Below are 24,361 nucleotides of genomic sequence, written 5' to 3'. Positions count from 1 at the left end.
CACTTTCCTATGGAGCCTAGTCACATGCGTTTCCTGCAAACAAATAATGTCCAGTTGTTCTTTTTTCAATATATGAAAGATTCTTCTTCTTTTTTCCAGGGAATTTCCGCCATTAATGTGTCACGGCTAAAATGGCCGCTGTTTCTTTAATTCGAATAAAGCTGGGTCAGCATGACTCAGGGGTCTGCACCAAGTTGTATATATAAGTGAGAAATGTTAGTTTGGGCTGTGGCTGGTGTTTGGGTTGGTTGGTGCTGGTGTGTATAGTTATTCAGTCATGTTTTGCACAAGGACTTTTAAGAATAAAACTCTGCAAGGATATTCTCGTGGACTCTTTTTGTGCCGACAAGGGTCCGAGGACCAGGCTGAGGAGATAAAGGGAGGTCAGAACCCTTTCCTTCTTTTTTTGCTTTCTACAAACACTGACAGGTTATGGACCCAGTGTTTCTGAGCATGTGCAGAGTGCAAAACGACTAACAGCATTTCAGCAAGGAGCTGATGAGTCCTGGTGGTGTACAGAGACAGTGGCTGTGTGTTGGAGCAGTTGGTGGTAAGCTGTAACTGTCTGCAGCGACGCTGGAGCGGCTAGGATCTGAGGATCAGGAAAGCACTCAGCGTCGGCTACTGGAACAGTTTGAACTGCTAGAGGACCACAGTTGGCGACTCACAGAGCGGCTACACCAGTTGCAGAGCCAGGCGGGACCTGAGGGTCAACAGAGGCAGCAGCTAGAAGCCGGTGAGTGCCAGCCAGGACCATCCAGTTAGACTCTAAAAAGAGAGTCAGGAGAGATTGCTGGAGGCCCTACAGAAGGGGCTCAGCAGGCACCAGCAGAGATGGCAGATTTCCAGTCTTCCCAAGTTGTAAATATTGGGGGAGGCATTCCTTCTGAATTTCTCTCAGAAAGCAACTGGCTGAGTTGGTCAATTAAAATGCAGCAGTTGTTAAGGAGAGATGGACTATGGGACTGTGTTGAAACTGAGGTTTTGAGAACTGACTCTGCTGAGAAAAAACGACTGGATGAAAGGGCCCGTGCCCAAATTATGCTGTGTTTGAGCAACTCTCAGTTATTGCATGTAGCAAATGCCAGCACAGCGTTTGAGTGCTGGAATTTATTAAGGGCAATGCATGTCAGAGAAACTGCTGGAACTATAATTTCTCTGACCAGAAGGCTGTTCAGGACTGTTATGAAAGAAGGTGAGAGTTTGGCAACTCATCTTCAAACGCTGAAATCTCTGTTTCTTCAACTACAGCAGAGAGGTAAGCATTATGATGAGACTGACCAAACCTACATTATCCTTTCAAGTTTGCCTGAAAGCTGGTTGCCCGTGATTAACAGCATGGAGAGTATGCGTCCCCAAGATCTGACCCTTGAGTATGTGGTTGGCAGATTGACCGAAGAAGCAGAAAGAAGGTCAGATAGACAGGCTGAACTCCAAGAGCGGAGGAGTTACAGCAAAGGGGGCCAGCAGCAGAATCTGCCAATGGAGCAACACCAAGGTTTGGACTTGGCCATGGTGGTGAGGAGGTGCTATAGATGCAACCAACCCGGGCATCTCCAGCGTCAATGCAGGGCAAGACTTCCAGGAGACGACGTGAAGCAGAGACAGCAATCGACGCAGAAACATAAGCAGAAGGGGTTCTCTTCAGGGAAGAAGAACATGCGTTCTGCTCAGTTTGTGTCTGCATTTTCTCGGGAGGAGAGAAAGATACCTCGAGGAACATGGTTGCTGGACTCTGGCAGTAGCAGGATTATCTGCAACAGTCGGGAGGACTTTAAGACCCTGGAGAAGCCAGCTGATGGAAAAGACTCAATTTATCTTGCTGATGGTCGTAGAAGCAAGATTGATGGCCAAGGAACATGTTTCCTGCAGTGCTTGAACACTACTCTACCAGAGACTCTGTTTGTCAGCAGTTTGGACTATTGTTTACTGTCTGTAAGCTGTTTGATTAATGCAGGGTATAGTGTTAAGTTCACGCAGGATGGCTGTCTGATAAAGAATGGAACTCAGGTATGTGACCATGCAAAGTTGGAAAATGGGTTATATGTAATGCAGGACAAGCCTGTTAAAGCAGCCCAGGTGGTTCAGGATAATTTGCCAATTCATAAGGGGTGTGTACATCAACTGCACAGAAAACTGGGTCACGCCAATTTCCGTGTGCTTTCAGAAATGCAAAAGGTGTGCAAGTACCTAAAAGTAAATAGCTGTAACTGTTTCCTAGATTGCAATGTATGTAAAATGGCCAAATCTAAGAGGAAGCCTGTGGCTTCTAAAAGCGACAGAGTATCTAAAGAGGTTTTAGAACTTGTCCATTGTGACATGATAGGCCCTTTTCCACAGAAGACTGAAGGGGGCGCCAGATATGCTTTTCTGGTAATAGATGACAAATCACGTTTTAGTTGGCTGTTTTTGTTAAAGCAGAAATCTGAGTGTTTCCCCACATTCAGAGAATGGGTTGCCCAAGCTGAAAAGCTCTTCGCTCGGCCTGTTGTGCAGCTGCAAACAGATAGGGGCGGAGAATTTCTGAACAAACAATTTGGGACATGGTTGCGACGTAAGGGGATCACCCATCGTTTGACTAACCCTTATAGCCCTGCTGAAAATGGTCTGTGTGAAAGACGTGGGGCTGTGATACAGTCAGTAAAGGACTGCCTGCTAGTGGATGCAGGATTGGGCCACAACCATAGGCTGTGGGGCGAGGCTTCTCTGACCGTGAACTTTTTGATTAATAGAACCTGGTCTAGCTCTATAAAAGATATTCCTTATCGTGTGTTGTTTGGGAAAGAACCAGAGTGGAAAATGCTCCATAACTGGGGTTCTTGGGCACATGTAAATATTCCCAAAGCTCAGCGCCAGAAAGGGGGCGCTAGAGCGCAGAAACTGCAGTTTGTGGGATATCAGTCCTATGGCAAAGGGTGGCGTTTTAATTTACGCCCAGGATGCGTGGTTCTGTCACGAAGTGCAGACTTCGCTGACCAGGACAGATGGACTGCGATCCATGCCAACCCTGATTGCCTACTGCCCCTGCAAGTAAGAGAAGAGGCTTCTTCTCAGCCACTGGCAACACAGGAGCAGAATGAGGAAGAGGCACAGATTTCCCCAAAAGATGTGGCAATAGATAATACTTCTCTAGAGGAAGAAGAAGAAGAGCCAGAGATAAGGGTGGAAGAAGTAGTAGTTGTGCCTAGGCGCTCCCAGCATTCAAACAAGGGCGTACCTCCTCAGCGTTTGACCCTAGGAGGAGTGAGAGTATGCAATGTGAGTTGTGTGGAACCACAAAGTTATAATGAAGTCTTAGACTTAACCCCTGGGGAACGTGATTTGTGGGAACAAGCTATGAAAGAAGAAATGGACTCTTTTAAACGTAACAAAGTGTTTGAAGTCATAATGCCGCCACCTGGTGGCAGAGTGGTGTCATGCAAGTGGGTTTACAAAAGGAAAACCCTTGCATCTGGGGAACCACGTTTTCAAGCCAGATTAGTAGCCAGAGGGTTCACTCAGATTAAAGGGGAGAGTTATGATGAAGTGTTTTCTCCCACGGTAAAGAGTGAAACTTTTCGTTTAATGCTTTCCATTGCTGCTGTAAGACAACTAGCAGTGCACCATTTTGATGTTGATGCTGCATATCTGCATGCAAATTTAGACCATGAAGTGTTAATGAGACAACCCCCTGGGTTTGAAGAGGAGAATGGTGCAGTCTAGCGTTTGAGAAAGGCTGTTTACGGTCTCAAACAAAGTGGAAGGTGTTGGAACCAGTGTTTAAATGAAGCCCTTGTAAAACTTGGTTTTAAAAGGAGTGTGGCTGATCCGTGTCTGTACACCAAGGGGACAGGCAACAAATATCTAATGCTCTTAGTCTTTGTTGATGATTTGCTTGTGGCAGGGAGTTCCACAGATGAGATCCAGAAGCTCACAAGTCAACTAGAAAAGAGGTTTAAGCTTAAAGCCTTAGGGCCTGTAAGCAATTACTTGGGAGTAGAAGTAAGGCAGGAAGCAGATGGAAGCTTCCTATTGAGCCAGAAAGAGAAAATTCTTCATTTAATAGAGCAGTTTGGCATGGAAAACTGCAAGTCAGTTCAGACTCCCATGACACCAGATTTCCCAAAGACACTGTGTGATGATGAATTTGATCAGCCTGAGTTGTATCACTCAAAAATAGGATCACTGTTGTATTTAAGCCAGTGGTCAAGGCCAGACATTGCATGTGCTACAAATGTTCTGAGCCAACGTGTATCTAAACCCAGTACTGCCGATTGGTGTGCTTTGAAAAGGCTTATCAGATATCTAAAGGGGACATTAAATGTATGTTTAAAGATATCTAGTACAAAAGACGAAAAACTAGACGTATTTGTTGATGCGGACTGGGGAAGCTGTGTAGCTACTAGAAAATCTACAAGTGGAATGGTTATAATGTTTGCCAATTCCCTAATTGGATGGAAGTCAAAGAAACAAGGATTTGTTGCAACCTCATCCTGTGAGGCAGAATATGGGAGCCTGTCGCTAGCATGCAATGAAATCATGTGGTTTATACAGATACTAAAAGATCTAGATTGTAAAGTTGATTTGCCTATCCAAGTGTATGAAGATAGCCAATCGTGCATTGCATTAGCGGGCTCGGAAATAATGAAATCCACATCAAAACATATTGCTATCCGTCATGCGAATGTGAGAGATTGTGTACAGAATGGGGGTAATCAAACTGGAGTATTGTCAGTCACAAGATAATATTGCTGATTTGTTTACCAAGCCTTTGCCAGCAACATGCCATAATGAATTGATGACAAAACTGGGTTTATGTATATAATGTATTGTTGTATTGTTGTAATGTATTGTTTCTGTTGGGGTTTTTCGCATTTAAGAAACAGAAGGGGTGTCACGGCTAAAATGGCCGCTGTTTCTTTAATGCGAATAAAGCTGGGTCAGCATGACTCAGCAGTCTGCACCAAGTTGTATATATAAGTGAGAAATGTTAGTTTGGGCTGTGGCTGGTGTTTGGGTTGGTTGGTGCTGGTGTGTATAGGTATTCAGTCGTGTTTTGCACAAAGACTTTTAATAAAACTCTGCAAGGATATTCCCGTGGCCTCTTTTGTGCCGACAAGGGTCCGAGGACCAGGCTGAGGAGACAAAGGGAGGTCAGAACCCTTTCCTTCTTTTATTTGTGCTTTTTACAAACACTGACATGTTCTTCTCGCTAGAATTCTTAAGCCAGAAGCTCCTAAAGATATAACACCCTATAAATAACCCCCAAATACAAATCATGTTAAAAGGCCCCCGGATAAAAAAATCCCTAATTGTTGCATCCTTATGGCCTTATGACCTTTACAAAAAAGCAATAATTAAAAGCACTGTTTATTCTGAAAAAAACCATCTGAAAAAGGAACATTTCTCATGAAGAAACTTGAAGGCTCATCTACTCCAACCTCTGCAATGCAGCAATCTCAGCTAAAGCATCCATGACAGATGACCATCCAACCTCTGCTTATAAACCTCCAAGGAAGGAAAGTGCACAGGCTCCCAGGGGAGATGCAAGCAGTGCAGGAAAGATGGACCTCCAAATGGACCACTCCACCAGATTGTCTCTTGGGAAAAGATAGGAAGTAGGGCTCATGGCATCTGCTTTTGCTGGAGGTCAAGCTGACTCTTGTCTACAAATTGGTAAGCAGTTCAGGTTTTTGTTTTTCTTTTCCCTTCCTGTGCCATGTTTCCTTTTTTGTTTTTTAAATTGTACATAAGCCACTCTGGGAACCTTTTGACTGAAAAGCAGAGTACAACTGACCAAAACAATTTAAACAATTTTTCTGCTCACAGTTGTCTCCTTATATCTTCTTGGTGGTTTCTTTGTTTTTGTTAATTCTTACATTTCTTGTTCTAGCTTGTCTTTATAACTTATGGATGATGGGATGAAGTCATTGATTTATGTGGGTGTTTGTGTGGGAAGCCCATAATGGCGGCAATGGACATAAAACTACATGAATCACAAAAACAAGCATGTTAAGCTAAATGCATCCAAGAACGTACAGACCAGGAGAAAAGCACACTGAAAAGATTCTTTCTTGGTAGGTATGGCTACTGCAGTCACACTGAACAGTCCAATCCAAAGAGGTTGTATCAAACTGCATTACAGCTGAGCTCTTACCCAAAATTCCACTTCCTTTCTATCCAGGCTCCGTGAAGTTGGCAACAGCTTTTGTGAGATGGCAGGAAATCTGTTAACTGATATGGAAAGAAAAGAGCAGGAGAAAGGCGGTTCTGCAGGTAAATATTAGGAAGTTCTCCAAGATGAATAAATTGCATAGGATGAGTTAAGAGAGAAGAGTTTGGATGCTGAGAGTTGCACGAAATACCTGTTTGAAGCCTGGAGCACAGGACAGATTGTCAATATATGAGAAAGGTGATTGTGTGGGTAAATCTTAGGATGATGTGCAAGATAAATAAATGGCTTAGGATGATTTAAGAGAAAGGGGCCTGGAGGGTTCAGATGCTATGCTGACAGTTACCGGATATGGCACTGCAACACTATAAGTAGAGAGAACCTCCTTGCTCCATCCAAACTCCACTTCCTTCTGCCTTAGAGTGCCTTCCCTTTGGCAGAGATCTCAGAGGAAACTGCAGCCATGAGGTTCCTCTACCTGAGTTTTACTCTGGTCTTCATCCTCTTCCACGTTGTTGCAGGTAAGAGGGCACAGGAAGGGAGTAGCTGCTGGAAATGCAGAAGGTCTCAGCTTGAATCCCAGGTATGTCCCCTGCCAGAGACCCTGAGAAACTGCTGTAGGTGGAACAACAGCATGAATTAGCTGCTCCCTATTCTATCTGGCTGCTTAAAAAGGGGTGGTGGAGGAGGAAAGTATTTAACAATGTATTTAATATTGAAATTGAATACATGGCTTTTGCAAAAGCAGAAATGTTCAGGATGCAGAATGAGCAAGAAGGCATGTTCCATGGTGGTCATTTATATTGCTGTGAATTTGGAAAAGTTAGTGTCCATGATCCCCAAGTCCTTCCTAATTCCAGAGGTCCTGGATCTATGAAGAGTAAAAATCTGATGAAGGATTCCATTGTAGACCTAACCCAGCAAGTTTCTTTGTTAAAGAATGCCCACAGTTGCCACCTCAGGATCCCATGAGCATAGCCAATGAAGAGATGGTGCCCACTGGGGAAATGGGTGGGCCTTACCCTCTTTTCATCTGGCTGGGAGCCGAGAAAGACTATAGCCAGCACAGCATCTGGCTGGGAGCCGAGAAAGACTATAGCCAGCACAGTTGGGTGTGAGCTGAGCTAGACACATTGGCAACACTACGGGGAAGATGACAGAAAATACCATTCTCAGAGGCAAGGTATTTCTGAAGCTCAGAACAGCAGTAATTCTGATTGGCAGATGTTGAAAGCAAAGGGGAACCTTCAGTAGAATGGAAGGAAGGCTGACTTAGTGGCCAGTTATGTGGGTATGTGGGTGCATTATCTGCTCATTTTTCTCGTCTTCCATTAGCAACCTGTAAATTTTCGGTTTGGCAGCTGTGCTGAAAAGATCCCAGGAGCAGTAATCATCATCATCATAATTTTATGATTTATACGCCACCCAAGTGGCTGGGTGGAGCTAAGTGCCAGCACCCTTACAAGGTTCAAGAATCAGCTGGAGTGTCTGCAGAGAAGGAGGACCAATCTGACCCTTGCTAATGTTGGCCAATGAAATAGTAGTTCACAGGTTGAGAGGCAGCAGAAGCCTGTAAGAGTTGGTCATCCCATTAAATACGCAGGGTTCTAGTTTGGAAAAAAAGTAGTTGGCAACCCCTTTGCCCCCTTGAAACAAATTTATTTTCCTTCTCTTTTACACAGGGCAAGATTTGCGGTGTGAACTATTAGGAGGAACTTGCCAATTCCCAGCAACTAGAAACTGTGCCAATGTTGAAATTATAGGGGTCTCCTGTGGAAGCAACGGAATCTGCTGCTTGGGTAAGTGATATCCATTGACTTGTTTTGTTTTCACAAAAGAGATAAATATGTAGTAAATAAATATATATATAAAGGTAAAGGACCCCTGACAGTTAATTCCCGTTGCGAACAACTCTGGTGCACTCCTCTCGCTTTACTGACTGAGGGAGCCCCCGTCTGTCTTCAGACAGTTTTTCCAGGTCATGTGGCCAGCATGACTAAACCGCTTCTGGCAAAACCAGAGCAGCGCATGGAAACACTGTTTACCTTCCCGCTGCAGCAGTACCTATTTATCAACTTGCACTTTGACATGCTTTCGAACTGCTAGGTGGGCAGGACCTGGGATCGATCAATGGGAACTCAACCGATTATGAGGATTCGGACAAGGACCTTCCGGACGGCAAGCCCAGGAGGACTGGTAAGATGATGTTGGCCAATGAAACAGTAGTTAGCAGGTTGAGAGGCAGCAGAAGCCTGTAAAAGTTGGTCATCCCATTAAATACGCAGGGTTCTAGTTTGGAAAAAAAGTAGTTGGCAACCCCTTTGCCCCCTTGAAACGAATTTATTTCCCTTCTCTTTTACACAGGGCAATTTATATGTGAACTATTAGGAGGAACTTGCCAATTCCCAGCAACTAGAAACTGTGCCTATGGAGAAATTACAGGGGTCTCCTGTGGCAGCAACGGAATCTGCTGCTTGGGTAAGTGATATCCATTGAGTTGTTTTGTTTTCACAAAAGAGATATATATGCAGTAAATAAATATATATATAAGCAAATAGGTAAAGGTAAAGGACCCCTGACAGTTAAGTCCAGTCGCGAACAACTCTGGGGTTGCTGCGCTCCTCTCACTTTACTGACTGAGGGAGCCCCCGTCTGTCTTCAGACAGTTTTTCCAGGTCATGTGGCCAGCATGACTAAGCCGCTTCTGACAAAACCAGAGCAGCGCACGGAAACGCTGTTTACCTTCCTGCTGCAGCAGTACCTATTTATAAACTTGCACTTTGACATGCTTTCAAACTGCTAGGTGGGCAGGACCTGGGACTGATCAATGGGAACTCAATCGTTTATGAGGATTCGAACGAGGACCTTCCAGACAGCAAGCCCAGGAGGACCGGTAAGATCCCCCCCCCAAAAAAAAAATCTTTTCTTTTTTTTAGAATTTTTTATTGGATTTTACAAAATATAGAAAAAGTACAAAGACAAGGACAAGAGAAAAACACAAATGCATACTGCAAAATACAACAATACACACATTTAGCACAAAAATACAAAATACAAAAATACATACATTAAAAACTAATAACAAAAAGAAAAAGCACATATAAAAAAAACACAAAAATTCCTTCTTAATTTTAGAACTTAAATTCACATATTCTCCTGACTTCCTCGCATCCCCCGTTCTTGTATCCCTTTTCAAAGTTAGTTCAGCAAATTCATAGCCCGTTAATTTACCTGTTGTTGGTTTAATCTTAGTTTTTATCTTGTTGCTAGAACCCCCCACAATTCATTTCAATGTCATCAACATTCAGAAATTTTACAATATTTCTGCAAATAGATTTTGAATTTCCCCCAATCTTCTTCCACTGAGTCTTCTCCCTGGTCTCAGATTCTGCTAGTCAACTCCGCCATCTCCATGTACTCCATTAGTTGCATCTGCCAGTCTTCTTTACTAGTGTTAATTCTGTCTCCTTCTGAAACCTCTCTCTCTCTTTCGGTGTCAAGTTTTTCTCCAAAACCTTAGTTTTCGTTTTGTTCAGCTTAAAACCTGCCACTTGACCAAAGTCCTGGATTACTTCTAAAGCCCTCTTGGTGCTAGATATCAGCTCCTGTAATGTCATCACTAGATCGCCTGCAAAGGCTTTGAGCTTATATTGTTTAACTCCGACCTGAATACCTTGAATCATTTGGTCCCTTCTAATCATATTTAGCAAAACCTCCAGGACCGAAATAAAAAGCAATGGGGAAATTGGGCAACCTTGTCGTGTCCCTTTCTCAATTTTAAACTCTTCTGTAACCATATTATTTACTATCAATTTAGCTTTTTGTTCAGAGTATATCGCACCTATACCATTTTCAAAGTTCTGACCAACCCCCATCCCATGAAGATTTTTCTTCATAAAACTCCAGGAAATGTTGTCGAAGGCTTTCTCCGCGTCTACAAAAATCAAAACTGCTTTTGTATTAATGTTCACCTGCAGCTTTTCTAGAATGTCAATTACATTCCTCGTATTGTCCGATAAGTGTCTTCCAGGAAGAAAGCCGGCCTGGTCTTTATGTATCACCTCTGCCAAAACTTTTTTCAGTCTTCTAGCCAAAATATCTGCAAATATTTTGTAATCCACATTAAGTAGGGATATGGGGCGGTAATTCTTTAGTTGTGTCTTTTCCATCTCAGTTTTCGGTATAAGTGTGATGTAAGCTTCTTTCCACGTCTCTGGTGCCCTTTTCCCTTCCATAATTTCATTACAAACCTCCTTCAAAGGTTGAATTAAATAGTCTTTAAGAGTTCTGTAATACTTGGAGGTTAATCCATCAGGCCCTGGAGATTTGCCCAGTTGCATATTCTGAATCGCGCCTTCCACCTCTTGTTCAGATATTTTAGAGTTCAATAAAACTTTATTTTCTTGAGAAATTTTTTGTAATCCATTTGAGTTCAGAAATTGATCAATTTTAGACTCAATCTGTGGCCCTTGTGTGTAAAGTTGTTTAAAATATCTCTGGAAGCAGCTTCTAATCTCCTGTGGTTTCTATATGTTCTTTCCATGCACTTCAAGATTAGTGACCGTATTTAGTTTTTGTCTCTTCTTCAACTGCCATGCTAATAACTTTCCACATTTATTGGCTGATTCCAAAGTCTTTTGTCTCATCTGTTTAACTTTCCATTCAATGTCCTGGTTTATCATTTTCATATATTGTACTGGATATAACTTAATTTCTCTCAAAATCTCTTGGGATTTTGGTTTAAGTCTCAATTTTTTCTCTCCTTCCCTTATTTTCTCCAGGATCTTCTCCTTTTTCTCATTTTGAGTTTTCCTTTTTATTGCATTTTGTTGTATCAAGAACCCTCTCATTATGGCTTTGCTTGCGTCCCAGATTATTCTTTTTTCCACTGTGGTCTTCAAATTTATCTCGAAATAGTCTTTTATAGTTTTTTGGGCCTTCTTGGTGATTTCTGAATCTCTAAACAAGGTGTCATTCATCCTCCATCTGAAGGAACCAGTCAATATTGGTTTCATTTCCATCTTCACAGGGTTATGGTCGGAGCAAGTTTTTGGGCAGATTTCCACTTTTCAAATCTTAGGAGCCATTCCTGTAGTTATCCAGATTTGGTCAATCCTTGTCCAGGTCTTTTGGGCTTCAGAAAAGAATGTCCCCTCTTTACCTAGGGGGTTGTTAGTTCTCCAAATGTCAATTAAGTCCATATTGTCTGTCAATTCAAAGAAGGTTTTCGGTAGTCTTCCATCTTTTGTCACCACTTGTCTTTCTGATTTATCCATATTTGTCAATACCACTCCGTTCATATCTCCCAGCATAATGATGTTAAAGTCCAACAATGTCTCATGTAGTTTCTTATAGAATTCTGATTTCCCCTCATTTGGTGCATATATTCCTACTATCAAAAATTTCTCACCTTGATATTGTATTTCAATAGCCACAAATCTTCCTTGGTCATCCTTAAAAACAAATTTAGGTGATAAATTTTCTTTTGCATAGATCACCACTGCTCTCTTTTTAACTTTGTCTGATGAGATAAATTCTTGTCCTAGTCTTTTGTTGATTAAAACTTTCCTATGTGTTCTGATCACATGGGTTTCTTGCAGACATATCAAATCCATTTGTTCCTTTTTCAGTAGATGAAAGATTTTTTTCCCCTCTTATCAGGGGAGTTCAAACCTCTAATATTCCAACTTAGTATCTGCAGAGACATTGTGAGATTATTATGCGTCTCCTCCAACTGCTCCCAATTCTTGTTCTTGGTCTGTTGGTGGTAACACTTCTGGTTTATCCAGTTCCAATGGTAGCTTTGCCAGGTCCAAAACTCCTGGTTTTAGTTTTGGTTCTTTTCCCTCTGCCTCTTTTTGTAGATTCTCCTCGTGGTCCTTCAGGTATCTCTCTTTATCCTCCTCGGATCTTATCTTCACCTTTTTTCCTCTGTAAGTGAACGACAACCCCTGGGGAAATTCCCACCTGAAAATGATGCTGTTTCTTCTTAACAAGTTCACCAGGTCTCTGTAGTTAGCTCTGAGGTCCAATAGGTGTTTTGGAATATCTTTAAAAATTTCTATTCTTGAATCTTCAATTTCCAGCGATTTCTGGTAATGTAGGCCTAATATTCCGTCTCTCTCCTCCTTTGATCTGAGTGTAATCAAACAGTCCCTTACCTTGTTCTTCCTACCTTCTTTATTGCCTTTGCCAAGTCTGAAGAGTGTCAGTATCTTAAAATCCTTTTCTGAGTCCAGGCCCCAAAATTCTTCAAACTCCTGTGTGAGGAATTCACACAGTTTGCCTTCTTCGAGTTTCGGTACCGCCCTAATTCTTAAATTTGCCTGTTTGTCTCTCAATTCAAATAAAGACAGTTGTGCCTTATGGTCTTCTAGTTGTTTATTGATTGGTTGTAATTTTCCTTCTACCACCAGCACCTTCTCTTTAGCCTCATCAGCAATTTTCCTTGTCAATTTAGAGTCCTGCAATAGGCGGTCAATCGCTTGAGTATTGGAGCTAATAGTTGTAGTGTTTAAGTCATTTTTTGTTGACAGTTTTTCCAAAGCTCCAAATATTTTGTCTAAAGATGCATTTAGTGTCTCTTCAGGGCCTGTATTTTTTGCACCGAACTGCCCAGTATCTTCCTTTTCAGGAGGTGCCACTACGGAATGTCTTCGTTGCTGATATCTAGTTTTTGACCTTGTAGGCTGGGGTTTTTCCTGATCCATTACTTTGTTTTTGAAACCTCAAGGTCACTCGCACAGTTCAAGCCTCTTTTCTGATGGGGAATTTTTCCAGCCAGCTGTAATGGAAAACCCCCAGCTATGTCCCAGTCCTCCTCTAGGGGAGCACATTAGCAACAATGTTACTTTCAGCAAAGATGTTACTTTTCCAGGCAATTTTCCCAAAGGCAATCTTACCTTTATAGCTTTCACTTTCCAGTAAAGGCAACAATTCAATATAAGGCAACAGTGTCCAACTCACATGCAGAGTATTCACAAGTAGAAACAAATGTTCATAAACGGTGCAACACTTTCTTATTGTCACTGGCAGACCAATAGCAGGGATTAGGCAGTGGTCTTTCCCTCACTTCTTCCTTAAACCCAAAAATTCCTTTCCCCCCCTCACTTCAAGAGGGGTTCTTGTGTCTGGCAATGAAATTTAAAGTCCTTTCCACTTCTCCAGCTCTAGCTTCAAAAGTCTTTGCATTGATCTTATCTACAACAGCGGAAGACGGACTTCCTTTTTACATCTTCCCGCTTCAGAGTCAAATTCAAATTTGCTGCGTCGATCAAAGGCGAAACAACCCTTTGAACTCCCAATTTTAAAAATCTTACTCACGGGTTGTATTTTGTAATCCGAAGTTTCAAAGGAAAAAGGTCAGCGCTCTCCAGCAACAGCTGCGCGGCTTTGCTCCGCAGAAGTAGCGATTGACTCTCAGTGCCGCGCCACCCCCGTTCCGCTCCGGAACCCCTCGCGGGGTCCCTTTACCAATAGGGGGGGGCGCTTCTGGCACCCGCCAAGTCCCACGGCCGCAGGCTTCCTTCGCCTGTGGTTTTTGAAAGGGTCTCTGCTGCGCCGTAGCGGACAGACCCGGTTCCTGCGGACCTTCCCCTTCCGAACTCAGAAGGAGACCGCCATTACCGTTGGCGCCGCCTCCGGAAGTAAGATCCCCCCCCAAATCAACCATTCTATGTAACACTGATGATGTTGACCGGAGCATCAGTCAAATCAGGACTTCCCGTGCCTGACAATCCAAATCTGTAAAACTCCACCCTGAGCTCACCAGCTGGCCTCGGGTAAACCAGGCTTTCACTCGCAGCCTCTATCTCCCCATCGGTATTATGGGATATAATAATAATGATGTGCTGTTACAGAAGGCTTTGAATATGTATTTACTCAATGCATTTATCTCCCACCTTTTTCTCCATGGAGCTCAAGATGCCTTCTGTGGTTCTTCCTAATTTAATCCTCACGACGACCCTGAGAGCCCCAAGGCCACTCTGTGAGCCTCATGATGAGGCTGGATTTGAAGGCTGGTCTCCCATTTCCTGGTCCAGGACCTCAGGCTCTCATACTTGGAAGTGCTCTTCCAATGCTCAAAACAAAACATCAGTCAAATGAATGTTTATGTTTTGCACAAGAAGTCCTTTCAAATAATGACAATTTATTTTGAAGTGCTATTCCAAGGCTCAAAACAAAACGCCCGTCAAATTAACATTTCTGTATTGCACTAAGAGTTCTCTCAAATGATGAAAATCTACTTCCCTCTCTTTTGCACAGGTGGATCTCCATTGTGTGGATTCTTGGGAGGATTTTGCCTGGCCCCAAGGACTGTGAACTGTCCCTCTGGAGAGATTACATGGGTCCCCTGTGGTCCTAATGCACGCTGCTGTAGGAGTAAGTTGTATCCATGACTTGGTGGTCCCACTCGTGCAAATGTTTGCTAATTTTTAATCCTGTTTCCTGATCTACACTCTGCGACTTCACTGGAGAAAGCAGGGCTTTGTTTGTGCTAAAGAAAATAATCACTGATCAGTTTATGGATCAGAGTAGCAGATAATACACTGAAGGTATATTAACCCTATTTTTAGATGTCTAAATTTGGATTCAGTTTTGATGCAGCACTTCTAGGTTCTGCATCTTCTTTTAAGCATTAGAGCCTCAAGGTTTTCATCTGTGCACAGGGAATTTTGATGCCACAGATGTTCATATGGGTGCAACTGTGCAAGCTGCACTTCCCATGGTCAGTAAAAAATGGCGGCTCTGATCTAACTCTCCAAATGTTAAGACAGCGCTGAGTAAATGAGGATGAGCCAGCAGTCTGCTGCTGCTGCTGCTGCAAGAACACATATGTGATTTGGAAACAAAGAGTCCCATTTCATTCTGCACTTTCCAGACCTCACCTGAAGTACAAAAATACATCACAATATCCAGTAGACCCGGAGCTGGAAACCTCATGGTCCCTAAGGACCCAAACCAGGAGAGGAATTCTTGAATACCAACAATGGTGATAATTACGGGTAGGTAGCTGTGTTGGTGTGCCGTAGTCAAAACAAAATGAAAAAATTCCTTCCAGTAGCACCTTAGAGATCCACTAAGTTTGTTATTGGTATGAGCTTTCGTGTGCATGCACACTTCTTCAGATCCACACAATGGTGATAGTTCATTCTGCCTCTTAGAAATACTGAAGAAATGAATTGAAAAGCAACTGCAATCTGAGGCTGGAGATGAGAAATAATTTAATAGATCTATTCTAGGCTGTGATGGAGTCCTCAAAGTCAGTGGCTGCCAGTGGCCCATCCTGACATCCAGGATGGGCCAGGAGATGTCTGCACTGATCTTGCAAATTCCTCTGAGAGCTCTTCTGGGGCTGGGCCTGCATGTCCTCTTCCTTTCTGCTACACATTCCTGTATTGCAGGGTGGCCTTAAATGCTCCATTGAGTCCTTCCAACACTACAATTCTATGATCCTCCCTCATCTCCTGAAGGTGAGCAATCTGACTCCAGGCTCCTGAAAGTGCTATCGATTACAGATTTCCTTCTTTCTTTTATTCAGGAGGACAATTATCAATGTAAGAGGAAAAGGGGGGTTCTGCCAGGAGGAACTCACCAAATGCTGCCCATCTGGTCTAACTCTTCCGGCTTACTGTGGCTCCAATGCACAATGCTGTGCCCTTGAGTGACATCAGTGAGCAGCCCACATCCATCAGTGTGAACGCCTGATGGCTACACTGATTCTTCTGGATCTTTGCTTGTGGAAGTGGTCCTGATCAATCCATTTGTGAAAGCAGACAATGAAATAAAAATCAGTCTGTTCAGATGATCATCTAATTAAACGTATATTAACCTGCAAATCTAAAATTGTATTTTTTTCATTTTTTTTAAAAAAAGCATTTATATGGCCCACCTCCAGAGGAAGTGCATCATATCTGCCCAAGATTCCTCTTGACTGAAGTTCTCATCCCTGTGTTCCAGGAGGAGATGACTGCAGCCAATGCTTTTCATGCACCCAGGCAGAGCTTGGGTTTCGCTGCCCAGCTGGTTATGTGAACACGGGTGGGATAGGCTGAACTCAACCCAGACTGGAGCAATGACCTAACTGGAGCTGATTATTAAGGAGCCACTGCCTTGTGGGTGCCCATAGGTCATTGAGAGTGGTATTTAATGCTGCTGAATGCACATCAGGTTTATTGATTTCTATGGGTGTACTCTGAGTAGGACTCGGAATTTTCTGAAGGGGTGTTTTCTGGGATTTTGAGAATGAAAGAAGGAACTCAGGGAGGTGACAGGGAGGAGGTGGGACTGAAGAGTCGGGAAGGGCTATTGCTGCCTAGTGATCAAGATCCCAGATTCAATCATTGATCTGGGTGTTTCTTTTCAACTTTAATTTACATACATTAATTCATAACATAGCCAAGTGTAATTGCAGATGCCAATTAAAATAAAATACAAGCAGAAAAGGACATCTAAAGTTCAACACATAGGAACACATATCCATGCCACTTTCAATTTGTTTGTTTAGACATTTCTCTCCCATCTTTCCCCAAGGATCTCAAGGCGATGTACATCCTTTTCTCCCATGAACCCATGTCTCTCAGGTCTTAGACGAATACCACGCTGGTGCCGTTGCCCTTAGTTCCTTAGTCACCACTACCTAAAAGGCCCTCTGCCTGCTTCCTTGTAACTTCGCCTCTCCTAATGGAGGAACTGCCAGAAGGTCCTTGGAGCTGGACCTCTGAGTCCGGGCTGAATAATGAGGGTAGAGATGCTCCTTCAGGTATACTTCCACAATGGGATTATTGACTGGTTTGGAAGACTCCAGGGAGGAGAAAGAAAACAGCAGTGGAAAGGATAAACAATGTTAGGAAACCAGGTTGGGGCAGGGGGTGCTGAAATGGACTGAGGAAAGGGTACCTTTTGTTGGAAAACAAGCCTCCTAGGGAGAGGCTGGCAACTCTCCCAGACTCCTGGCTTGCTTACCGGTGATCTGCCCTGGCTGCAATCCCTGCAAGTCCAGGATAGATCTCGATAGGCGACATTTCCCAGTGTGGAAAATGCACACCCCTCCCTCCTTGCTTCCCTAGCAGGGAAAGGAGATAGTCAGAAATCCTTTTACATCTCTTTATTTCTGACTTTGCAGCACTACAGAAAACATGTCCGATCAGTTCAGACTTCAGCAAGCAAGTGACAAAGACTTCCCACACATACGCAACAGGAAGGTCTCATATTACACTCAGAAAACAAACTCTTGGTTTTTTTTATAAAATTTTTATTGGATTTTCACTTTTTATAAAGACAAAATACACACAGAAAAGACAAAAGACAAAAACATGTATAATTTCAGAGAATCTTACTTTCCTAACCCTGTTCCCTGACTTCCCCCCACCCCCCCTCATGCATCCCAATTCCCAAAATTGTGTCAGCAAATTGGTATTTCTCCTCTTAACCATCTTAATATTACCTCTTTTATAAAGAAAAATAGATTTTTCCTAAGTTGGACTCAAATTCCCTTCCATTGATTTCCCATTTTGTCTTAGTTAACGGTCATATTCATTAAACCCAAAGGTCTTGAGTGTTTTTTAAGATTCTATTCTTCCCTCCCTCCCATCCCCGGTTTTCGTCCCTTCCCAATACATGTCCAGAATAGCAGTTCTTAGCCTGGGTTCCTCACATCCGAGGCTTTCCAGTCTCTTTCAGTCCCTCTCCGCCGGTCTTGTTGGTAGTCCTTTATGTCAGTCGTCAAATCTCGAAAGAGTTCTATCACCATCAAACCATATTCTCTTCCCACAAGGACATTTGGAAACAGCTGCTGGAAAATTTCCACAAAGTCTGCATCTTCAGAATCAAAGTCAGAGTGGAGGCCCCAATCATATTTCTTTATTTTAAATTCCTGTATTCCATAAACTCTCGGGACCTCCTCCTTCGTCTTTTGCATCTTTCGCAGGTTTGTGGTAGATATAATCCAAAAATCTCCTTGCTTATATTCCACAGATGCCAACTTCTGGTTGGTACTTTCCAACTTTACTTTCTCTTTTTCTTGTTTAGTCTCTTTCATTTCTGATATCATTTCCGATTCAGCTGTGGGTTCTTTCTCATTCAGGTCCTCAATACATTCAGCAGAGCTGCTTGTTCCAGAAGTCAAGGTCATGAGTTGTTTATTCATAGCCAGACTCTGCTCTTGTAAGATTCCCACCAAATGAAACATTCTTTCGATTTCTACTAGTAACTTTCCATCCACAGCCATTGTAGTTTCACAGAATTCCCCCTAGAGGGAATCTGGTTACTTATTAATCTTTTCTCCAACAATCCTCTAACTTATTGTTATTACTTTGTTTCCAACAATTTTAGTTCAATTGTAACTCATTTTAGTCCAGAGGGATCTTAAATGACTATTTTTCCGCTCTAAACTGTCCGTTTGACAGCTTTGACAGCTGTCAAACTCCGCACCTCTTACACAAGCTCAGAAACAGGACGCTCCCGGGCCCGGGAGGGAGGGTTGTTTACACCACAAAGAAAGCTTCCAAAACTCCACTCTCCAGCTCAAAATTTCTTTTTTTGCCAAATCTTGGAAGTTAATGTCTTTTTTTTTTAACTCACCCCTCAAAGGGTAGGCTCTCCAGCTTAGTTCTTAAATCGTTGCTTTAGATCGTCTGCAAGGGGGGGTGCGGACTTCCTTTTAGCACCCCCCGGTCGTCTCAAATTCACAGGATAATATTCTTAAAGTCCAAATCCACCTTACTCACGGGTTATTCTTTTCAGTCCGAATTTCAAGGAAGGAAGTCAGCGCTCTCCAGTCATGGCTCGCGGCTTCGCTCAACCGAGGTAGCGATCGACTCTCCGCAGCCTTTAAAAAGGCTCTTCGTGGATCGGGGGGGCGCTTAAGGCACCCGCCGAGTCTTCGGTCCGCAGGCTTCAGCGCCTGCGGTTTTTAAGGGTCCCCGCGTCGCCGGCGCGGCAAGACCCGTCCTCAGTTGAGCCGATTCCCTCCGCAGATCGGAGGGAATCCGCCATTTCCAGATCGCACCAACCCGGAAGTCCAGAAAACAAACTCTTGAAGCCTGTGAACTTCCGGGAAGATTCTTTCCCACAGCTAGCCACATCATGTGATGTTTTCAAGCTACCAGTTTGCAGCTGCATTGCCTTCATATCGTAACACCTTTGGGGGGGGGGAGGTAGTGTTGGTGGCTACCTTGAGTGGGCTCAGCTCATCCTCATGCTGCTTATAATTTCCTCCCCCTCTCCCTTTGGCTTCAACCCACGCAGAATAAACCAGGGCTTGTGGGAATTGCAGTTCATGGATGATGGGAATTGTAGTCCAGCAACAATCGGAGGGTCACAGGTCCACTATGCCTGATATCAAGACAAGATTGCTTGTCCATCAACAGTCCTGATTCAACTGGGACATCACAGAATTACAGAAGCTATCCCAGTTTCTGATTGGCTGTCCCGGTTTTTGTGCTGAGCTCCCTTGCCAGTCATCTGGCTCTTGTGAGAGCTGAGCACCCAAAGTCGAATGTCTTTGGTGAAAAAAAGGCAGCTGCACTTTAGTCCATGGAAGCAGTGGAGGAGGGGGACTGCTGGTGATGCAGGTCAGGCTGCCCCCACTGGACCCATTAGCCATTCTTCCTCTGCCCAATGCTGCCCCCACTGGAGGAGAAGGAGACAACAACAACCGGTGGCTGAAGAGGGGAAGCCCCAGCTCATTTGCCCAGGAGTATGGCACTGAAAGACGCAAGTCCCAAGTTTAATTGGCAGAATGTTGGAGGGTCTGAGATTTTGTTATCTAAGAATCCATCCATTTTCCCTGTGCTAATGTTTGGTTGTCTGCCCAAAATTCCAGTAAATTGGGCAAGCCTCCGGTATTCCTTGGCTTAGAAACACTGAACAGAACAGAAACCTGGATTCCAGAAACAACTGAAGCAACCTTTTGCCAAATTTACTTCTGGATCTTCTGTTATGGTTGCTGGTGCACAGAGACATCAGAGGACAGCCAATGCTAGCCCTGCTCAAGATATTCTGTAAACTGGGCAAAGTCGGTTTTGTTTCATATAAGTAACAGTGACTTTATTTATTCAGCTAAGAACTATCAGTTCAATATTTGCAGAGAGTCAATTAGATATTTAGGTATAATCATACCAATGTATATCACCGAATTAGTAGCATGTAATTTAAACAAAGTAATTGATGAGTTTTCTTTATATATTAATAGATGGGAGTCATTTAACCTGCCCTTATGCAGAAGTGTTAATACTCTCAAACGAACATTATTACCAGAATAATCTATTGTGTGAATAGAATTCCAGGTCATATATGTAGTAAATATTTCCAGAAAAGGAATTCCTTAATTAGCAAATGCCTATGGGGTTCTCCAACTCCAAGAATATCCTTACTAAAAATGCAATTATTAATTAAAAAATGAGGATTTGGCATTTAAGAAGGATATTGACCAGAGGAGCAGAGGAGACCTGTCCAATGATCAAGGCTCTGAATACCAAGCCTTATGTTGACGACAGCTGAAGGAGTTGGGTACCCACATTTTACGCTATATAAGGCACACCAGACCATAAGACGCACCTAGTTTTTGGAGGAGGAAAAGAAGAAGAGAAAATTCTGAATCTCAGAAGCCGGAACAACAAGAGGGATCGCTGCGCAGCTAAAGAAGTGATCCCTCTTGCTGTTCTGGCTTCTGGGATAGCTGCGCAGCCTGCATTCACTCCAAAAGATCCACATACATTTCCCCTTACTTTTTAGGAGGGGAAAAGTGAGTCTTATAGAGCAAAAAAATACGGTATGTTGAGTCTGCAAATGAGGAGACTGAGAGGCGATATGATAGCCATCTCAAGGGCTGTCACATGGAAGTGGGAGCAAGCTTGTTTTCTTCTGCCTTGGAGGGTAGGACTGTTGGGATACTGCCAGGGAGATAAAGTCCATCATGCCTTCCCCAAGCAGGCTGCCGGACGATCCATCGATCTCTGGTAGTCACGCAGTATGAGCTTTTAGCGACACGAGTTTCCTGGAAATACCTTGCCACATTCCAGGGCTCGTGCACACTCTTTATCAGCAGATTATGCACAGCAAAAGTCGCACCCAGGTGAGCATTATCTACAGACTTTATTCAGCGTTGATCAGAACAAAGAAAGACGTGACTGTTCTGCGTCAGTGTCTTCGACAGAGAGAGAAATCAAAAGCAACAGGAAACATAAACATCCTGTGAACAGGACATGCGCAGACTCTGTGACTCACAAAGCCTGCTCCCTTTTAAGGTGGAACGGAAATATCATAACATCCTCCCCCTTTCCGTGTAACCTGTAGTACCTGTGGTTCAAGCCAATTGCAACCTTTGTGCATAAACCTTAAGTTGTTCTCTGTTAACAACCTTAGACAACAGATCAGCAGGAATTTCATTTCCTGGCATGTAGGACACCTGAATGAGTCCTTTCTGAATACACTCTCTTGCACGATGTAGCTTAATCTGCAAGTACTTGGTTCTTTGCTTGCAACTCTCCTTGTACAGGACATTTCACAGACACCCTGATGTCCTTAAACAGTTGCATCAATCATTCACAATCCATGAGTGAAAATGACAGAGCATTGAGTTCTGCTTCACAGGAACTTAGGCTCACTGTTGTCTGCTTCTTGCACAACCAGTCAAACAGGCAGTGGTTGTACATGTAGCATACTCCAGAAGTGCTTGTACCATCCGTGGTGTCACTTCCAAAACTTGCATCTGCAAAGATTTCAAGACCTCCAGTCTTCTGACTGGTGAACCTCAGCCTGTAGTGCATAGTCCCTTTCAAATAGCGGGCTATGCGCTTCAGAGCTTTCCAATCCTGAACAGTAGGATTGTTGGCATGTCTGCTAAGCAGGTTAGTGCTTACAGCTATGTCGGGTCTTGAACATCTGGCAATGAAGTTCAACTTGCCTAGGATGCATCTGTACAGCGTTGTGTCAGAAAACGCTTCAGCAGTACTGTCTACCTGGTAACCTGTCACCATCGGTGTGTCTGCTGGGTTTGCATCAACCAAATTCAACCTGGTTAATACATCAGCAATTTTCTGTGTTTGGTGTACCAGAAAATTACCTGCTTGGTCCCTCTCCACCTGTAGAGAAAGATAGTTGGATACCTCACCAAGATCCTACATGTCAAAGTGCTCCTTCAGCTGAGCCAGGGTGCTTTGATAAAAAGCCTGATTCTTCCAAAACATCAGAAGATCATCAACAAAACATAAACAATACAGTTTGTTTTGCCCCTCCTCCTTGACAAACACACATGGATCAGCTTTGCCCTGGTGAAAACCTAGAGAAAACAATGTCTCAGTGAGTTTTGTGTTCCAACACCTGGCACTCTGCTTGAGACCATATAAGGATTTCTGCAGTTTACAGACCATTCCCTTCTGTATCTGCATCCCGTCAGGTGGAAGCATAAACAGCTCCTCGTTCAAAATCCCGTACAAAAAAGCTGTATTAATGTCATGGTGGGAAACATGCAGTTTCTCCTCCGCAGCAATCTTGAGCATCAGCCGAATGCTCTCATATTTGACTGTGGGTGAATAGGTCTCGTCTTGGCCTTGAAGACCCATTTGCTGCCAACCAGTCTCATCCCTGGGACTACCGGTACCAGTTCCCAAGTTTGGTTCCTATTCAAGGAATCAACTTCAGCCTTCATGGCATTAAGCCAAGGCTCAGCATCTTTAGAGGTTAACTCCTGAACCTCTTTGAAGCTTGAAGGTTCCCACACCTTCTCTGAGCTACTAAGAACAGCAGTTGCTGTCTTAGCAAACTCATCAGCAAATCTCTTTGGAGGTCTGCCCTTCGTGGTCCTCTCAGATCTGTGTACTAGACGCAAGTCTTCTGGACTCATCTCCTCTTTCTTAGGAGAAAAGTGACCAATGGTGAACAGTGGTTCTTCCAGTTCATTGTCAGACGCATCAGATGGTCTGACTGAGGCCTTTGCGCTCTTGTAGTCTGCTGTGTCATCACTGTCACTGACACCAGCAGCAGCGCCGCCCACTGAACTGGAATCCGAACTCTGATCATCATCATCATCATCATCCTCAGCAGCTTCCTCAGTTTTAGCTGTTTGCTTGACATCACCTTCATCTTCCTCTGGGTAACTCTGGAAAATTCCCACATTTTCCCCCCACTTAGGATTGTACTCAACACTCCTTGTGAACTTAATGGACTTAGAGTCAGTCATCCATACCCTGTATGCACCTTTTTCGTACCCCATGAACAAACCATGTGCCCCACGCTTCCCAAGCTTGTTGCTTTGTGGGGTGTGTACGTGTACCCACATGTCAGAACCAAAGATACTCATGTGCTTGATGTTGGGTTTCTCACCAAACATCTTCTCATAGGGGGTACAACCAATAGGTGATGACAATCTGCGATTAAAAGTGTAAACAAAATTCGCCAGAGCCTCCCCCCAAAACTTATCAGGGAGATTGGCATCATGCAACAAGGTTTTCATTCCTTGCAGCAACGTTTGATTAGCTCGTTCCGCAAGCCCATTCATCCATGGCGATATGGGCGTTGACAAGTCATGATGGATTCCCTTCTCAGTCAGGAAAGCTTCAAACTGCTGAGAAGTGAACTCCCCGCCCCGATCAGTAAAGAGACAGCCAATACGTTTACCGTGAACATTCTCCAACCAAGCACAGAATGCCTTGAACTTTGGAAACGCTTGCAATTTCTGCTCGAGCATAAACACATGAATGTACCTGGGAAAAGAATAAAAAAGAATCCAGTGGAAGCGCATCATATACCGGTATTTCCAAGATCCCTCTTGACTAAAGCCCTCTTCACCGATTCCCAGGAGCAGATAACTGCAGCCAATGCTTTTCATGCACCCAGGCAGAGCTTGGTTTATGTGAACACGGGTGGTATAGACTGAACTCAACCTGGACTGGAGCTATGACCTAACTGGCACTGATTATTAAGGAGCCACTTGGTGCTGTGGGTTAAACCACAGAGCCTAGGGCTTGGCGATCAGAAGGTCAGAGGTTCGAATCCCCGCAACGGGGTGAGCTCCCGTTGCTCGGTCCCAGTTCCTGCCAACCTAGCAGTTTGAAAGCATGAAGTGCAAGTAGATAAATAGCTACCGCTCCAGCGGGAAGGTAAACGGTGTTTCCGTGTACTGCTCTGGTTCGCCAGAAGCGGCTTAGTCATGCTGGCCACATGACCCAGAAGCTGTACACTGGCTCCCTTGGCCAATAAAGCGAGATG

The 24,361-nt window shown here is 43.7% G+C and overlaps 1 protein-coding gene across 1 annotated transcript in view; it reads left to right on the top strand.

The window, feature by feature from the left end:
• LOC310702746 (uncharacterized protein) overlaps positions 1–24,361 on the top strand; it is a 55,541-nt gene that overhangs the window by 28,872 nt on the left and 2,308 nt on the right. Inside the window, exons 6-8 of the mRNA XM_083494822.1 lie at positions 8,516–8,629; positions 8,955–9,044; positions 14,417–14,533. Of these exons, the coding sequence (XP_083350948.1) occupies positions 8,516–8,629; positions 8,955–9,044; positions 14,417–14,533 (321 nt within the window). The remainder of the gene's footprint in view (positions 1–8,515; positions 8,630–8,954; positions 9,045–14,416; positions 14,534–24,361) is intronic.

This window comes from Podarcis liolepis, assembly GCF_965112155.1.
Source record: "Podarcis liolepis genome assembly, chromosome: 3".
NCBI lineage: Eukaryota > Metazoa > Chordata > Lepidosauria > Squamata > Lacertidae > Podarcis > Podarcis liolepis.
Note: the sequence above shows the minus strand (reverse complement) of the source record. Positions and strands in the feature narration are given on the sequence as shown.